The sequence below is a fragment of the Trachinotus anak genome, unplaced genomic scaffold, assembly GCF_046630095.1.
Source record: "Trachinotus anak isolate AG129_WGS33_773 ecotype Australia unplaced genomic scaffold, CSIRO_AGI_Tana_v1 ptg000031l, whole genome shotgun sequence".
NCBI classification, from domain to species: Eukaryota; Metazoa; Chordata; class Actinopteri; order Carangiformes; family Carangidae; genus Trachinotus; species Trachinotus anak.
Window position 1 is genome coordinate 2,491,677 of NW_027273882.1, and position 19,829 is coordinate 2,511,505.

At 39.6% G+C, this 19,829-nt stretch overlaps 1 protein-coding gene across 4 annotated transcripts in view; it reads right to left on the reverse strand.

Moving 5' to 3' along the window:
- The window catches only part of fam184ab (family with sequence similarity 184 member Ab), a 128,554-nt gene that overhangs the window by 35,031 nt on the left and 73,694 nt on the right, over positions 1-19,829 (reverse strand). For all 4 annotated transcript variants that reach the window (XM_071467906.1, XM_071467904.1, XM_071467908.1 and 1 more), the window contains 5 exons: positions 17,635-17,757; positions 15,637-15,798; positions 14,870-14,991; positions 7,393-7,543; positions 4,791-5,003 (listed from right to left, as the gene is read on the reverse strand). In XM_071467906.1, the coding sequence (XP_071324007.1) occupies positions 4,791-5,003; positions 7,393-7,543; positions 14,870-14,991; positions 15,637-15,798; positions 17,635-17,757 (771 nt within the window). The remainder of the gene's footprint in view (positions 1-4,790; positions 5,004-7,392; positions 7,544-14,869; positions 14,992-15,636; positions 15,799-17,634; positions 17,758-19,829) is intronic.

Consider the following 19,829-nt stretch of genomic DNA (forward strand, 5'->3'; position numbering starts at 1 on the left):
AGAAAGAGACTCTTTAAAAGCCATTAATCTCTCTCATTCATTGGTATTGATCATTGGTCCTTTTGTGCTGTGGGTCAGTAAAAAAAACATACCTTTTATTCATTTAATTAAATGGAGCACATTAATTACTCCTAATCGCAGTGAATCCTATAATTACAAATTGACTGTACTGTTACTACATTCACCACCTCCTCCTCCTCCTCCTCCTCTGTTCTCTGTGCTGTTTGTGTGAGGGGGCCTGGTTGTTCAATTCTCATTACATTACTGAACAGTCAGTATTTGTTACTGAGCTGGTAGGTGAACAATTTAACTAAGTAAACAGGGATGATATTGATGAACAAGCATGAGGGATAAACACACAAAGGTATGAACTCAGACTTCAGGGTAGGCTGCTCCAGCTGCTCCAGCTGCTCCAGCTGCTCCAGCACAGGTCTTAATCCTCAAGGACAGCTCAGAAACCAGAGCCGGAGGAGCTGAGGTGTCTAAAAGCATTTCTGATATGTATTCAAGTCAACTGAAGAGCAGAATCTTAACATCTAAACTAACCTGCAGCTGACACAGGGACTTTGAAATGGCTGTAACCTGGTTTCCTTCCCTGGTCTTAGTCAGCACCCAAGCTGCTGCATTATGATGATGTTCAGTTTGTTCAAAGCTTTCTTGAGCAGAAAAGAACAGCACTACACTAGTTGAGCCCATTAGAGATAAAGGCATACACAGTATAACCTTTTCAGTATCTGACTGTGAGAAATGGCTGCACTCTGGCAGGTTTCCAAATGTCATAGAAGGAAGTTTGGTCATATTTTTAATGTGGGCTTTAAAATTCAGATCAGGACCTGGATTTTTTATGAAACTGCTACAAGTAAAATTTTATTTTGAGAAATGAAGGTAAAAATCTTTCACTTTTACTCCTACTCACCATCTTAAGAATAAAAAACTATTCATCAAACTTCTTTTGACTTGAAAACGCTCTTAACCTCAACAAGTCCACATTTGCACATTTCACAGGACTTTCCTTAGAGGTTTTATTATTATTCTGACAGCTAGCATGCTAGCAGATGAGATGAGTCAGTCACATGACCCTTGCCTTTCAGGTGGTAGTGGTCAGCTGAGAGTCTTCTGGGAAGGTCATCAAAGATTTAGCAGATACTTGGTCATAAACCAAAATATGACATTTAAAACCTGACACAGTGATGGCACCAGAGGATCACAAAAGTCATGAGGATGCATCATCTGGGAACCATGAACGTCTAAAACCAGCATCTCACAGGAAAGTGACGACTTTGACCTGCTTTGTTGATCTTATAGCTTCATACTTTGACCTAAAAGGCAACAACACAAACCAACTGAACAGAATTAACGATGGTAACCAGGAGTGATGTGGTGAGGAGTGATCTACACTCTCTGAACACTGCACTGCTCACGTCACAATGTTCACAGTGGACAGTGGATTAATAATAATTATAGGGGAGACTGAATTTACGGCAGTGATTAAGTAAATTTTGTTAAAAGAAAAAAAAAAACTTCTAGGAGACAATATGAAGCAATTATACATCATGGTAACTGTACTATTATATGATCCTGCTGTATAGTATCAGTTAATACAGGATATGGATAAAATACCCAGACAGGACTCTCTGTTTTTGCTAATCAAGCTAATTCCTATCACCACATTTATGCAAAAATCAAACTAAAATACAACGTTACCATGAAACTGAAAGCTACATGAGGACATACATAAGGCTCCAATGATTGGTCGTTATTTTGATGATGAATAATCATTGAAGTCATGTTTCAATAAAAAATACCAAACAGTTGATTGTTCCAGGTTCTCTTACATTCAATTAAATATTTTGGGGTTTGGGACATTTAATGACATCATCTTGTTGTGTCGGACACTGTTCACTGTTTTCTGGCAAAAGGAAACCTTACTGCTGCTGATATCTATCCTGGCTTAAAGAAACTGTTTTATCTGGTCCTTTCAGGCTGGAAGATTAGATTTCCCAGTACCAACATTTCTAAAGTAAAATACCTTAAGTGCTTAATTAGCATCATCAGCAGTTATCAGCAAGACCACTGCTGTCTTATTGTTTTCTTTCCTAACTTTTTATTGCTTAACCTGTTTTAATTAGTATTTCCTTATTTGTTTCTTAAAAACATACTGTGCACTGAGTTACTCTTTCCAACTAATGTTTCTTTTTATTTAGTTTTACTGAGGGATGAGACTGATTCATGTGGGACAGTAAAGACTGAGCTCCGGTGATTATTAGGATTCATCATCTGGGGTAAATGAACGTCTGTACAAACCTTAATCACAATCTATCTGAGTGGGAAGATATTTCAGTCTGCACCGAGGTCGTAGATCAAATGGACATTTTCTACATTCATCTGTATTAATAACCACATGTCCTCTGAAAAGTACATTTATCACTTTAAAAAGAATTCTTGCTCTTAGTGTGCAGGCAAAAGAAAATAGGGAAGAGTCTGAGAAATAAGACAAGACAGAGGAAAGATGATGAATAAGTCAATAGTCTGTCAGTTGGTGCACACACACACACACACACACACACACACACACACACACACACACACACACACACACCGCTTCTATTTGCAGCTTTTTGTCGCAGCAAATCCGAGAGCTAAATTAGGTTATGTGAATGTGTGAATGAGTGTGTGTTAGTGTGTGTGTGTGTGTGTGTGTGTGTGTGTGTGTGTGTGTGTGTGTGTGGGGCAGGAATTTGTAACAACTTTATTACTGCCTGGATATAACTGTCTGTGAAGTGTGAACAGATAACACCATTCAATCTGAATGCACCTCCCATCCACCCAAACACATAAAGCACACATACACAAATCATCCCTCTAATGCCTCCACTCTGGATAATTGAGTTTTCCCTCCCTGCACTGCAGACAGGAATATAAACACCTCGCCACCATTAAAGAGCTGCCGTAAAGCTTTTAACACTTTATTTCTCTGCTTAAAAAAGAAAACCGTGACAGGAGACTCTGAGTGAGTGATGAAAAAAAAGGTGGTCAGTTCTGTGGCTATACTGAGCGAACGAGCGACAGCCTGTGTGTTTGCATCAGAGAAAGGGGAGAGGAAGATCACAGGGAGGATCACAGTTTATTTCACAGGAGAATAATGAAGACTGCTGATTTCACAAGTGACGCAGAGGCGATACTCTTTCTCCGTGCGAGCGCGCGCACACACACACACACACACACACACACACACACACACACACACACACCCTTGCACACATTCCTACACAAGGAGTTTGACAGAAACACATCATGAGGACGCTACTTCCTGACCTTCATTCTGCCTTAAGCATTAATACAATTACAGCGTCCCAGCTGAAAAATGGATTTGGAATTGTGATGTATAGCTGAACCAAATCGACCTTGACTGTGAAATGGAAGGATTAGCTCTGAAGAACATTTTCTTGGCACCTTGAGGAGTGTGTATGTTGTGCTTGTGCGTGCATATTTTGACATTATAAAGAGCAAACACAGAGCTGTCAGTAGAGCTACTTGATGCAGAAGCTGTGTGCCGTCAGTGAGAGTGAGTGATGGCGGCGATGACTCACTACCAGTCTAACCTTGACTCTGACAAGGCTCCATTGGATTAAAATGTCATAGGTGGCTTCTCCTGAGGAGCTTCTCTAACAGGCAGAGATGACAGAAATGCTAAAGCTCTTCGTTCATGTAGACTATTAAATATATTTAGATGATTACAGAATGATCATCGTTTGGTTTTTAAAGAATGTGTAAGAACTTAATGGAGAATTCAGTGTGGTCAAAGTGCAGGTTTTCCATTTGCTAACTTGCAATGATCTCACATTTCTAATGCATGTGATTGTTTTGCATCAGATCACGGTCTATAAAGCTGCTTTAGCCTGAGAGTCTGAGCTGTCCACCACGATGTCCCAAGAATCTGATTCCTCATTCATGTCTGCAGTGTTTCTGTCAGGCTGTATCACCAATGTAGTGATTTCTGATTTCACTGTTACTGGATGTTGCCAAAAATACTGGCACACGTGAGCAGGACTTTTTGACAACACTTAGTCCAGTTGCCCAGGCTGATATTATTGGTCGATGTTACTGCAGATAAACTGAGATAACTGCAGATAATGAAGAAGATATCTCAGATAATTTAAAAACAGTGTCTCAAGTACATAGTTTGCCCAACAGAGGGCAGAGTGAGAAGTTTAACTGTAAAATATGCCACTCAGTACTTGTCTTGTTAAAAGATTTTAATGAACAAATTTAGGGAGGGCTAATGTAAAAAAAGAAAAGAAAAATAGTATATTAGCCAATATGCTACCAGATTATTAATATTCTCAAATATTATTATTACGAATGGTCTTAAAAATCAGATTTTGACAGGGCTCTGTATTTAACCACTAGTGATGCTGTGGAGCCATGTGTTGAAGAGTGGGTTTGTGTTCTCAGCTCACGGTGACGTTTCATACTATTGTACTACATGTCAAGACACAGTAATGTGCCACATTAGGCAGACAAGAAGAAGACTGCTGGCAAACACGGATGTAAAATGAAGATGTTGAAATATTCAAGAAAATCAATGTTGTGACTGTTTCATAAGGACGGAAAACATTTAACACATTTTTACCTGGGATACACACAGTGTGTTTTGGTGAGAAACAATAAATATAAACATGACTCCTAATGTTATTTATTGGGTAATTTTAATATTTGCTACAAAAATCTTTATTTTACTGTTATAAATGTATGTGTGTGTGTGTGTGTGTTTGTTCTCCACCACCTACCTTCAGGTCACGTTGCCTGGCGTGCTCCATGTCCTGCATGGCGCAGCAGTGGGCCTCCTGCAGACGGTGCTGTCGCCTCTGGTGCTCTGTCTGCAGCTCGTCCAGCTGCATCCTCAGGTGCTCCCTCTCCTGGCTGAACTGGTGCTGCAGCTGCTGCAGCGACGACTGCGACTGCGACAGCTGCATCTCCAGACTCTGCTTCAACAAGGAGATCTGAGAGGAACAGCCAAAAGAACAAAACAGTTGGACAAGCCACTTTCTTGCTAGTAGAGGTGTAGTAAGAAAAAAAGCCAGAGGAGGTGCAGGGAGTGTGATAAGTATAAAGAAGTGCAGGCTTCCTCTGGGAAGCAGCATCTTAACTGCAGCAGAATAACAGAGGAGGGCAAAGAGGGGAGGGAATCAATTAAGCTTAAACAAATATTGCCATATCAAGATGTTTATAACTCTTAAAGCCTCCAGCAAAAAGTTATTTATTTTTTGCTAATAAGTTGTTTGCACTTCACCGCAGTACATAATAACTGCTGTATTGCAGTGAATACATTATGAGGAGGGAGCAGTGTGATACACCAAATTAGTCTAGACAATTTAAGATGATGATTATTTGGGAAGGTGTAGGGATAAACAAGCACAACCCTGTACAACCTGCTTTGGCAATACTGTATTTAACTGTGGTCATGCCTGGAAATTCATTCTAAATTAAAAAATAATGATAATAAAGAAGCTGAATAGGATTACATTGATTAATAGTGAAAACTATGATGTGCTTCCAAAAGGTCAACCAACATTTTGTAAAGATCCCACATGTCCCGCGCGTCTAGTAACAGGAACACTTGTTGTTACTCTCGCCCTGGGATCATATCCTTGTCATCACCTTGTCTGTTTTACCAACTGTTGAAATCCTCTGGGGCAAACTGACAGGAAGCAAACTGAAATGTATTGTTTTACTCTGAGAGAGTCGAGATGAGCTGAGCCATGAATTAATATTTTATTAACAGTAAGTAACTAAGTCTTGTTAAATTCATCAGCTTCTGCAGCAGCTTATAGACATCACATATGCACAATGTGTATGTATTGTGGCTTTTGCATTCATGTTGTGGCTTTTAGATTCATGTTGTGGCTTTTGCATTTGTGTTGTTGCTTTTGCATTTTTGTTGATCCATCTGGGCCACCATATATATGCAATTAGTCCACAATAAAGAGAACCAAATGCTGTGTCCCAATTTTGGAATTGACATTATGACTAAGGCATGAGTCACACACTGAGTCATATGGTTGGCTTCATTAACAGAACTGTATGGTTACATATGTTGTACTCTGATCTGAATATTATCAAGTTGTTCTTTTACTTGGGGGGGAGGTTGTTGTAGACTATAGTTACTGTGAAGGGAGTAAAAGTAGCGTAGTTCACAATAGTTTCTTTCAGTGTTGAGTGTGCATGCAGCTGGCTGGTACTGAGATGCCTTAAACCTGCACTGAAGGGTTTTTTGGCCACTTAGAGGCATTGCAATGAGCTGTAAACACAACACGACAACCTTATAATCCAGTGGACACGGAGCAACTTTGTGTTTGTGTCCACCAGATAAATGTCCAATATTCAGTCTCCTTTCTAGTCTAATTTAAATCCAACTTAACTCTGGGGGGAAATATCTGCTGCTGAATGCTCCACTAACTTCACCAGCCAATCACAATAATATTTATGCTGATACAAATATTTGCAGAATTACTTTTTGAAAACATACTGTGAGGCATCTTGTGGGTGAGCAAAAGTGAAACCATATTTTTCAGCCCACGTAACAAGGCATCACTGGCACTGATATCTGTTAAAATTCAGGCCATTAGAATAAAGTGTGTCCCATCATTCAGTTTCCAACCAGCATCTTCTCTGTCAGCGCCTTCCGGTCAAAAGATTGACCACTGCTCTGATTTAACATTAGATGAATGGACACGGTCCTGCTGATTGTGAGGCGTGAAGCGGACCCATTCATCAGTGCACGGGAGCTGACGCACTGCAGTACAGAGCGGACATGTTGACAACCAGCAGCTGATGCACACAGCATGCAGACACGCACATTAATAGAGATATTGACACTGTTTTGTTTTGTCTCCACGATGACCACAGGAGAGCTAAGTCATGCTACATTAATATTACCAGGCAGCCATTAACAACAGCAGCCTGCTCCGGTGCCTTCACCACAACATTGTATAATGAATGTGTGAGTGAGTTTGTGCACTAGGGTGAGGAAGAAAAACGTCAGACAGGAGGTCTTGCTCAGGAGGGCGACATAAGAGAGGAAGTCGCGATCATTGCCTTTCTCCTCCTCCCTACTGATTTTTACTACTGGTATAATTATAGGTATTCGACTACAAGCTGTAGGCATCTTGTATTTTGTGTTCAGAGAGATCCGGAGCCTAAGATGAAGATTAAAACCATCTTTAACCACTAAATGGAGGGAAATGTCTTCAACATTCAGGACTAGTCATCCAGTTTCAAAATACATAAATAACACTTCAACACACAAAACAAGACAAGAGACAGAGGCTGGAGAGCACCCATACATTCAAAACACACTCACGTATACACACCCACTGGCGATAGTCGTACCTGTTCCAGCAGGTCCTCCACTTTCCGCTGCCAGCTCTCCCTGGCGTTGCTCAGTTCCTGCTCCTTGCTCTGTGCCAGCTGAGACAGTGCGGAGGCCTTGTCCTCCTCGTGCTCCTCTCTGAGCTCCTCACGCAGCTTCTTACACTCCTGCCTACAACACAACACAACACGGCACACACACACACACACACACACACACACACACACACACATTTGCATTTATTTTATTTTTCATCTACTTGCCTTACGCTGTTATCCAATGTTATCCAACGTTAAACCTGCAACAAAACCAACATCAGTTCAGCAGCTCAACTTTGCAAAAAAGCCAAAAGCAAAGAGTTTACACTTGAATTATCAGTAACAACAACCAATGTAACAGATAAGAGTGAAAAGACAGAGGGTCAAACTCAAGAGAGGGGTAGACCTGAGTTCCTGAGTTATATGACCCAAGAAATAATGTTTTTGCATTTATTATAAGCCTTGTAGAAAAATAAAATCATTAGATCACTGACTCAACGTAGCTGCTACTTGGTGACGTGAATGTTTGGAGCTATTTGGGACTACCAACACAACATGCCAATTAGTGCTGCACAATTAATCAAAATATAATTACAGGAACTGCATTTTTTTTTGATAAAGATCAAATGTGTTTTGTTGTGCATTGTTAGTGCCATAGGTGTTGTGGTGCTACAGCAATGCCCCGGCCTACAGATCCTATTCTCTGGGCATAAGGGAACATGTTTGTTCGGTACAAGCACCAACAAAAATTATATTATCATCAGTTACAGTTTTTTCAGTGAAAATGCAATGCAATCACAATATCTGCCAAAATAATCACAATATGATTTTTTTTGCATACCCTTCAGCCCTCGTGACAATATCTTTTCTGACATACAGTCGATAATGCTCAGTCAGTTAAAGCAGCTTTAATCACTTTTTGCTTTTGTTATCTGCTGCAACTTGAAATGAGGTTGATGAGAGCTGTAAGCCAGAAAACCAAAACAATCAGCTGAAAGACACTAAAACGCTTCTTAGTGCTCTTAGAGAGATTAAAAAAAAAACAACACACAGCACAAGCATGTACAACAACATCTGGTGAAAGACGAGACTCAAACAAACTTTGCTGCAAAGGTAAAGGTGCTTCAGAGAGCTCGATGTTCGCTTTATGGGAACAATACATGGCCCTTTGTCATGGCTCAATACAGCATCTATTGAGCCACCATCACTCTTTAACACTGCTGCTAACAGCTATTTGCATGGCTGTGTCTATGTAACGGTTGTGTGGGAGTTGAAATGGCAGCTGTTAAATGAAGTATCCAGGCAAACACATTTTTGTCACTTTGAGAGCCACAAAGTGTCAGACTGAAGGCGGGCTCATACACACACACACACACACACACACACACACACACACACACACACACACACAGGAAAATGCAAACACACACATACAGCAGTTCAGTCACACACCAGACAGTCACGTTCATCATGCAGCACGCTAGACACGTGTCATCATTCATGTCCTCGTTCAGTATTAGGCTCACAGCCACAGATGTTAGTGCGCATGTGCCGCACACACACACACACACGCACACACACACACACACACACACACACACACAAAGGCCTTGGGCTTCAAAGAACTCTGGTCTTCCTAATAAGCGTTGTTCTATAGCATCTGCTGAGCAGGAGGAGAGACGAGGGCAGATGGGGACAGGTACAAGGAGGAAGAGATGAAGAAATGAAGAGACGGAAGTTCAAACAGTGGAGGTTCTGTCAAGAAGGAAGAAATATTCAGGTAAAATGTGGCTGGATTCTGGTGCCTGTGCTATGAGCAATAAGGCAAACCAGCTCATTTAAGGTGTGTATTTATGTGTGTGTGTGTGATTGTGCATATGGACTTGACTGTGCATCATTCTAATTGTGTGTCTGCCACAGTTACAAACCAGTCATTAGCTTCCTCACCATCTGGCAGTAATGCGTCTATAGTGTATATAAATGATATGGAGCATACATAAAAATACAAATGAAGTTATATTTTGTCTTCAGCTGTTCACGCATCCACAGATCCTCTGTTGTGACATTTCTATTCTAAATAACTGTGTACAATACAATTACTTTTTTCTTTAAAGTGACAGTCAGAGCTGCCTGCTGCATGTGTATCTTTCAGTTCTTCAGTGAATATCTAACTTCCACTTCCAAGGTCAGTGATGAACATTCAAGCACTGGAGCTTTTTAATATAAGAACAAGCATATGTATATGAAGAATAAGGAGACCAAGAACTTGAGCTGTTATTTCTAACCTCCTTTTTTAAAAATCAATTTTCTGATGTTACTGACAGCAGCTACGGCTGCAAAGAGGAAAACTATGCGTTGAACTTCAGCACTGGGGTGCAGGACAGATTAGAGTTAGCCTGTTCCTGCTGATTTCAGTTCAAAGTAGGATTGTTCCAATAGGAGCTTTTCAACACTCACATGGGACTGGAGCTACTGTACCTGGTAATGAGAGTAATTAAATAATAGATGTCCTTCCGTTATTTCCCTCATGAATGTCAAATCACAGATGGAATCACATTTTCCTCAGCACAAACATTATTCTACCTAAAACCTGCTACAGGCTTCTCATACAAATGCTGCTGTGAAATTCAAACTGCCTGGAGACTCAGCTTGTGCCAGTTGGGAAAATAATGCCTCATGTTGCAGGAGCTACAGAACAGCAGCTCTCCTGAAGGACATGCATCTCAACATCCATTAGAAAGACCTGAAAATTATCTCCCACTTATAAAACCTACACTGGCTATAGCAACCCGCTAAAGACAAGTACATCCCATTTCATTACATTGTTATATATGTCATCGGGCACAAGCTTTATAGTTTTTGACTTTTTGACTTTTGTTGTCTGAAGCCAACAGTGACATTTGATGTCAAATTGTAGACATGTTGGCACAGATCTGAGTGAGATGCTACAGGAAGGATATTAAAATATGACCAGATGTGGTTAAAACAAAAAGTACAAGCCTTCAGCCACGATAGTGATTTACAGTATTGAGTATTTTTGAGCTAAATGCTAAAATATTGCTATGCTAACATGTTAGCATTAAATAATATTTTATTTAATAACATTTTACAGAACCACCATGACTGTATGCAGCACTTTAACCTCACTATTATGTTTACCACCTCATATGAAATCAGATCATGTTAGACTCAAGTTAAGCCAAGTTATGTTAAATTAAAGCAACACTGTCATATAGTTTCATTTTGAATTTTGTTTCATTTTGTTTAAGTCAATATATATATTTATATATATATATATAAATATATATATATATATGTCTTGTTTAACTAGTCTTGAAAACTAGTTAAACAAATCTGAGAGTCTACAGTCAAGCTGTGTCAGATACAGTGGTTCTTTGAGCTAAATGCGAACATCAGCATACTCTCAATGCGCAATATGCTCACAATACTAATGTTAACACCCAACATGCTGTAATTTAGCAGATAATGATATTATGTCCATCATCTTAGTTTAGTAGGTTAGCATGCTAACATATGCTAATTACCACATAAACACAAAGTGTGGCTCAGGCTAATGTGATGTCATTAGTTCTGCAGAAAGTATTGGACAAATTTGACCTGAGGATGGCACGAGATGAAAAGTTAAGGAATCAAAGTAATTTCAATTTAACCTGAGGGGAACATGCTAAGTTCCATCCAATAGTTGTTGAGACATTTAGCTTACAACCACATGGTGGTGCTAGAGGAATCATCTGTGAACCATAAATGTGCAGAATTACAAACCAATCTATCTCTTAAACTCATCTCAACTTCGACCTGGTGGAGCTAGTAGAAAGATCAGGGAGTCATCATAGCCAGGAGTCTTCATTCTCCTGGGAACTAAATGTCTGTGCAACACTTCAAGACAACCCATCAAATAGTTGTTGAGATATTTCAGTCTGGACCAAAGTGGTGGTCCAAACGACCGTCACCACCGTTCCTGTAGAAACACCACTAAAAGTCAACATATTTATCAACACGTTGTCTGACTGGATCAAGAGACAGAAGATTCAAACCCCTGACATGTTCTATAAGAACTTCTGTATGACTGGGACAAGGTAGCGCGGTACTGTCTGTGCTTTCGTCTGCTGATCTGCTGAACCTCCTTTGTTTGAGAGCTCTCTCCATGATTACCCTATCACAGAGAGACCGTCTGTTTCTGCTGTGAAACAGGGATTAAAGCTCGCCCCTCTTAATTCAGACGGCTCACTAACCACAGTGTACTCACCCCAACCACCAAATGAATAGACCTTCTCCGGAGAATAAGGAGCTCTGTGCATAAAGACAAAGGAAGGTGAATGAAAGCTAATGAAGAGGAAAGCGAGAAGAGGGGAAGGGTGACAAATAGACAAGAGCTGGGTATTAGTACGCTTATTTCTTTCTTTCTTTTTTTTGGTTATTTCTACAGTGTGTGAAACTCTACTTTTAAATTTCATTGCCATCATGAGTCTGTGATTTATTAGGTATTTAACTAAACAGGCTACAGTCAGTTTGTCAGCACAGCAGACAGACAAATTAACACAGACGTTCCCTAATCTGCCTCTGAAGCAGCCAATTTGACTCATTAACGTCACATCACCACTGCTGTTGCTTGTGATGCTGTTTCCTTTGGTTTGTTTTTTGTCACGTTTTATTGTTTAAGGTATTTGCACACTGTTCAAATATTGGGTGTAAGTCTTGAAGCCATATTTCAGTAGAAATATTAAATTTACAGCAGGTTAAATCAGCCAAATTCACATGATTAGTATAGCACAGGAATCCTGTGCTCACAAACACTTTGGGTTAAAAAAGAAAACCTACATCCTTCGTGCTTCATGGAGTTATAAAAATAAAAACTGAGGAGAGAGGCTGCAGACAGATTTAGGTTGTGATGATTCCTGAGATAACAGGAGAAGGGTGCTCGTGGTTCCTAAACAGCTTCCTGGTATTTTAACACCAGTTCTCTCATAATTAGATGTAAGACCTGACACTTATTGGCCCTCTATTTCTGTTCTTTTTAAACTCTTTCTTCAAGAGAGAGGCTCATCAGGCCCAGTATATTTTCTATATTAAGTGTTTTTGTACAGCACAGACTTGGTCGGGGGTGATATTTATCCAAGTTCATGGTTGTGTGAAGGTCTGTAGGTTTAGTCAGCTGAGGTGCTGTAATTATATCAGACACTTGATCTGATATCTGACCCTTTGAACTACAGCTTAAACCAGATTGTATTTACTCTTTTTCTGTGACTTTTAGTAGGTGAACTTGAGAAAAGTGGCTGAACCCATATGTGGTGGGATTTCATTTGTTGATATTGATGGTAAAATGCCATTAAAGAGTATCCAGAATCAGTTGCCACACTTACACAGCAAAAGAACCAAGGAGACCAAAGGTTTGGAGTGAAGTAATACAAGAAAATAAGTGGAGAGATGTAAAAAACTGTGAGTGAGTAGAGCTGTATATCAGCACCAATCTCCTGATTTGACTCTTTTTCGATTCAGGAAATACAGAATGAATTCACTTTGATTTGATTTGATGCAGTAGTTCAGTTTTATCTCTTGATGATTCAGTTGCATCAGCACTTCTCAGAATTTATCCTAGAAACTTAAATTTATTCTACAGCCAATGAGTGAGAAACAAATTGTGTGAAGTGCATATTATATGGTTAAGATTAAACACATTTCCTGGTTATAAGATTGTGGACCAAGGACTTATTCACATGTATATTTTTTAGGCCTACATTAGTTCTACCTGATCTGTAAAACAACTGAGCAAGAATAATAAAAAACCTGCAGCGCTTATTAGTGCATCATCATTATAGTCTTAAAAAAAAAATACAGCTACAAATGCTGATGACAGTGTGATGACAGTCCTGTAACCTGTGATGGGTTCACACAGGCTTTAATCATTGAAGTCACAGTTTACAAAACTGTCTCAAGGCAGCTATCCTCTACGTTGGTGTTTAATAACCTTTTTGTGCATGTTTTAATAACTCAATAACATTTGCTGAGAAAAGATGTAATTGCAAAGATCAGTCTTTGGATTTTACAAACAGATCATTCAAACAAAAAATAATTGGAAAATTGTTTTTTTTAAATCCAGGTCTAGCAGTCAGACACAAAGAAATCTGTGGGCTCAGAGCGTGAAGAAAGGCTAAAAATATTAAACAATATCAAGTGTGACCTTTACAAAGAGCTGGGGCAGTGAGAGATGAAAAAAATGTAGGATGAGGGAATGAGCAGGTGCTTGAGATGAGACTGGCCCAGTGTGAACAACGTACCGACATTTAGGTGAAGTTTTCATCCAACAGCTGCACTTTCCAGTTATGATTAAGCTGGACTTAGACGCCTGGAGGAGGTGGACCTGTACGTGTCCAGGGGAGCATGATCTGTTCATGTTGAAATATTCAACTGATTTCTACTGTTTCCAAATAAAATGGACATAACCAGATTTTCATTTGTGTTGCTGAACAATAGCTTTAAAAACCAATTTAATAGCAAATTCTCTTTTTAGACACACTGCCCCCTTTCTCTGGATAATCCACAGAAAAAAAGACCTTCGGAAAACTGTTGACAGTGTTTTGTGATTTATCAAGAGTAACTGGGACACTGTTTTTTTTACTGCAATTTGTTGAGCTGGTACAATTTTTTATTGTGCATCAAATGCATCATCAAAAGTATTGAAAAAAACTTTTCTGTTGGGTTATTGAAAGGCATTCTGGTAAATGAAGGATATCATGACCTGATGTGTTTGAAGCACACTCAGAGAATGTAAGGGCAATAAAAATATCTGTGAAAGTCTTAGAAATAAGATCTCACCAGCGCTACTTCACTACCAAAAGGACAAATTCCTTCTCAAATGGAAAAACTTTCTTTGACCATTAAGATGCTGTTTACTGGTGAGATGAACTCTAATAGAGTCATCTGGGTGCTGACTTCACTGTGTGAAAAGTACATCGGTTCACACCTCCAAACAGTCAATTTCATTCTTGGAGGTTGGTGAATAATAACACTTCAAAGGTCTGTGAATGACACCACAGACTCGGAGCTCCCGGCTTTAACACTGGATTGAACTGAGAAGTTGCAGAGCCCTCCAGGGAAAATGCTCCTGTCATGGTCAATATTTTGAGCTGGTTGACCTGTGTGTGTGTGTATATGTATGTGTGTGTGTGTGTGTGTGTATATATATGTGTGTGTGTGTGTGTGTGTGTGTGTGTGTGTGTGTGTGTGTGTATGTGTGTGTGTGTTTAAGTGTGTGTATTCTTATATTTGTGGGAAATGGAAACAGGGAAACAGAAAGACTTCAATTTCCCATCCACTCCTAATTTCATGCTCTGTCTCTGTTAAAGACAAAGACAAAGACAGTGGGGGATACTATTCTCACCCAAATACTCTCATACACACACACACACGCACGCACTCACGTGCACATACATCTACACACCTGAGTGTTTCGGTCCATTTGAGCTCCAGCTCCAAAGCCATCTTGTCCATCTTCAGTTTCTCTTCTTCTTTGGTGGTGATGAGTTTAGCTTCATGCTGACGCTTCTGGGTCTCCAGCTCTCCCTGGCAGACAGACAGACCTTTGTGTTAGTGTGCCACCATAGTCTAAATGTGGCTCAGAGGTTTTTCCGCCCTGACAAGAATCCAGTTCTGTGGGCAACTCTTAAAACTTTTTTTGGATTTTCTGTAGCGTGAATAACGACCGAAGCCTTTTGGACTGACATTGCTATTAGCCTGCTAAAATGTTGGCTACTGGCAATGTCAATCCAAAAAAACAACGGTGACACAGAATCCTTGCAAAAATCTGACCTACACTGTAGGACTAACATGAATAGATGATCAATTGAAGAGTTGATAATCTGAAAATTAATTGATTAATTTTGATACCTGATTAATTATGCGCTCATTTATCAAGGAAAAAGCAAAACATTTACTGTTTCCACCAAGTCAAACACAAAGAATTGCTGCTTTTCTCTAGTTCGTTATCAGTGTAAATTGAACATTTTGTTTGTTGCAGTATTGGTCAAACTACATGTGAAGGGCATTTGATACCATTTCCAACATTTTATAGGCTACATAATTCAATTTAATTCAATTAAATAATGTCAATGACAATATTGTGTTTCAACCACATAGGTTACTTCCTGGATGGTAGGTTTTAGCATAGATTAAGATAATGAGTGTCTGTGTGTGTTTGTGTGTGCAGACCTGCAGTGCAGTCAGCAGGTTGCTGGTCTCTCTGAGCCGGGCCCTGGTAGCGTCCAGCTCCTCCAGCAGTTTGTCCTGTGCCTCCTTCATCGTGGAGATCTGACCCTCAGCTGTTCCGATGTCCTGCTCCCTCTGCTGCACCTCCCCCTGCAGCCGGGACACCTGCGGGGAGGACAGACAGACACACGGAGAGAGTTAGACAGAGAGAATAAACTGTATCTGCAGCCTCTCCTCTGTTGGACTTCAGGCAGTATCTCAGTGTAACAGCAACCTTGAAACTACATCAGCACTTTATGCTCAGTGAGGTGGAATTACCATCTAAAATACATTCAATAACCGTTTATATTTCTGATTTTCAAATGAGCTGGGCCCATGTACTTTTTTTTTTGCCAGCATGGCAACTTAGTTAGTTCATTTACCTTAATGTTAAAAACACAGCACAGCTTACAGAATGTGAACATGGAGTGAAAAACAGCATCAACAACAATCACACTGCTGCAGTGGGTTTATACACAAGAAACAACTGTTTTTAGAGAAAAGTGAAAACTCTATATATGTGACCAGAACAAACAACACCTGACTGAACCAGGGACTAGACTGAAAACCCTTTGTTAGAAAGAATTAAGTCTCTTTTTCTCTGTTTTGTTTTTCCCAACCATTCAATTCCAATTGCCTTAATGAACCTGCAACTCCATTAAATGTATTTTCAGTCATTTTGAGGTTCATTCTTTCCCATTTAGCTTCATGCTGCACCAACATAACAATAACAAGAAGCCAATGACTGCATTTGCCATTCCTATAAATCACTTTTAAAATCATCTCTTATCACTTAGAGAATTTCCTTATTAAAATTGGAATGAGCTGTTCACTTTTGAGCTGAGGCTTTAAAGGGCTAACTGTTATCAATAACATAATTAGAGGCCTATGAGTTAAAGAGCTATAACTCTTGAGCTCAGTCTGGATTTATTTTATTTTCCACATACTGTAGGTAATTCTGTATATTTTAATGTGTCCTTTAAATGAGATGGGAGCTGTATATTTGTGACCCTGGGCTCATTTTTCATCCTCTGGAATACACTGTTTACTTCATCTTTCAAATGGTAAATACTGCTCATTATTCAAGTCAGACATATTATTAAGGGGCTCGGGATTCAGACTCTGGTTTCTCAGACTTTTGGAGGTCACTTTAACTACAGGAAATTAAAAGAAAATAATTAATTGCTATTAAAAAATAGCAATCTTGCTGCCACTTTTCTGGAGCTTTTAGCCATATAACATGAACTTCATCAGCAAATGCTTAAAGATCAAGGGTAAACTTTAAAACTCAGAGGCCAACATGGAAAATAAGTTCTTTAAGTGCAAATCTGCAAACATCTAAAATTAGCTTTGATTAAAAATCCAACTGTTGATGAAGACCATTTGCTGAGATCGAAAGCTCCAGAACAGCTAGTAAATGGATTTGGAGATGCTCATTCTTCACCTTGTCAACAGCTCATTCCAATGTCAAGAAAGAACTTTCCGCTGTTCGCTCCCAACAAATTAAATTTCATGGAGCAAAGTTTCGATCGAACAGAGATCTCCGTCAGACAAATACACACTACACACATCAACACGTTTCTGATGTCTATTTGATAAAGCTTTAACATGGCTCTGTTAGATTAAATTTGCTGGGGGATATCAGTGCAGCGTGTGCTTTTTTTGTCTGACTTCTGCATTCAGTTGGTTTTTTGATGCGGTACCTGGATCAGTGTTTTTGGAGAATGAACTCTGAACCTAAAAATGCACAGTTTTTTGACTGTGCCATTTGACAATGCCAGTTTAGCTAGTAAAACTATTATATTTCTAAATTTATATTTGATAAGGAAGCAGGCAATGACAGCTTGAAATGGCTGTAAACTGGCAACTGTTTGTAACCTTCACGGTCGTTTCATTGCTTTTACTGATCTGACTTGAATGAACAAGGAGTCAGTAACAAATTTAAAGTTGTGATTCTCCTACCTCCTCATTGGCCTCAGTGAGTTTGGAGGTCAGCTCCTCCCTCAGCTCATCCAGCTGCTGCCTGAGGAGCGTCTTGTGCTCCTCCAGTGAGAGGCGCTCCCTCTCAAACTGCTGCTCCAGCTCCTGTGGGAACCAATCAGAGATACAAATCAATGTCAATACAACTGAGCAGCGAACAATGAACTTCATTGCCTAGATCAGTAATTCTAATAGAGGTGAAACATTTCATGTCCTTAATCAGTAACACTGTGCACATTTTCTGGGAAGACAAGGAACATTTAATTCGTGTTCATGGTGTTTTACATCTACAAAGATTCTGAGTCGTCCAGGTAAGAGCAAATCGGAAGGAGACAAGTTACACAATTCTGATAAAAACCTTATTTGAACTGATTTAGAAAAGTGGCCTACTACATTTTAAACAACAACCACTGACTTTATAAAGAACTTTAAAGTAGCTATTTGTAAGTTTCGTTATTGCTACATAGCCAACGTTAGCATAAGCACTTGTTTACTTACCAGTCCAGAAGAAACATTATGAGTTCAGTATCAAACTTAATTCCTTTACTCACCAGGAGCTGTCTCCAATGGTGTAAAGCAACACCAATATTAACTCTTGTTTTGCTTCCTTCTATTTCTATCACTTCTTTCCTTCTACTTAAGTTAGCATGCTAACCAGCTAGCCCCAGTTTGGCCAGACCATTTTGTTATTGTCTGATTCCAAGTCGCTGTAGTGTCCAGTCAACTCTGAAGAAGCAGCTGCTCAGACAGCACAGTATAACTTCTTTTGTCTTGTAAATGCAACGATGGCTGAAGCTCCTGGCAAGACTGGTAAGTAAACAGCTGATAATGCTAACTAACGTTGGCTATGCAGCAATGGCAGAATTAGCTCCTTTAACCTCATTATTGTGTTAAACAAGTTATATGAAGTCAACTAATGTACGATTCATGTTATGCCCACTCATGCTAAATAAAAGAAAGAGGTGTAATATTATTTTTTCCATTTTATTTTCAGCCCAAAGTCAATACCAAGTCTTGCAAACCAAAGTTAAACCACTCTCAGAGTCTGCAGCCATGCTAGCTACTCTGTGAAGCTGTGAAGTCTCTTAAAAGAGGCTGAAGATGGACATCTTCTCTGACAGCAGTATCACTCTTGTCCAAACACAACTCAAATCCCTCATGCAGTATTTTCCTCAGTCATGGTGCAGATCCAGATTCTCTCTCCTTTCTTTGACATTACATTCACTGCATTCATCTGTACAAATTTCTAAAAATACTTCAAACAATGTCATTGTCCTTGACAGAAAGAAGAGGAAGAGCTCTTGCATTGTTAGCACAATAAAGCTTATTATGCCTGCTGATGAATGGGGAACAATTTCTGTTATAGTGCGTGATGATTGCTGCTTTCCAAGGACTATTAGAGCTGAGGGAAACTGCTGTAATGTCAAATGAAATTTGCCACCATTATTCATTACACAGGAGGATGGAGTTTGTAATGCTGTAAAAAAAAACAAAAAAAAAACAACATCCAGTGTATTGACTGCTGTGACATAGTTCCCTAAAAATGAATGAGACTTCAAAGAAATTGATTTGAATGGAAGAAAGAGGGGAAAATCATAGTAATTCATGTGTGATGCTTCATGACATCCTGTATTTCACTCACTACTTACGGGGTCAAAGAGTGAAGAAAGTTTCTCTGCTGGCAGATGATAACTGAGGACTGTTAGCTTTCATCGCTAAAATAAATGAACACTGACATGAAAATCTGTGATTCTTCAAATTGCACAAAAGGACTTAAAAGTGCTTGAACACTCGCACGTCAGTGCTTTCCCTCCCCACTGTCTCCCTGTGGTTTCTTGCATCAGGGTTCACGTCCTGATGCAACCCTAATAAAGCCAAGAGTGGGCCAGTTCCTGCCGATTCTGCACAAAATAACCCCATGCTACAGCAAGATCTCTGCGATCCACTGTTCGCCTGAAACCTCCTACTCCCACAGCACCCAGCAAAGACTCTTCTCAAGACTACTGCTTGCTCATAAAATCAAATGGTGAAACGGGTTTTTGGGTGAAAAAATCAGGACTATGGACAACTAACTATCTTCAAACACTTCTATTTATACATGATGCAGAGTCTGTTCTAGGGATAATTACCAACTCAGTACTTTGTTCAACCTGCTGTGTAAACTCTTTGCTCTTATA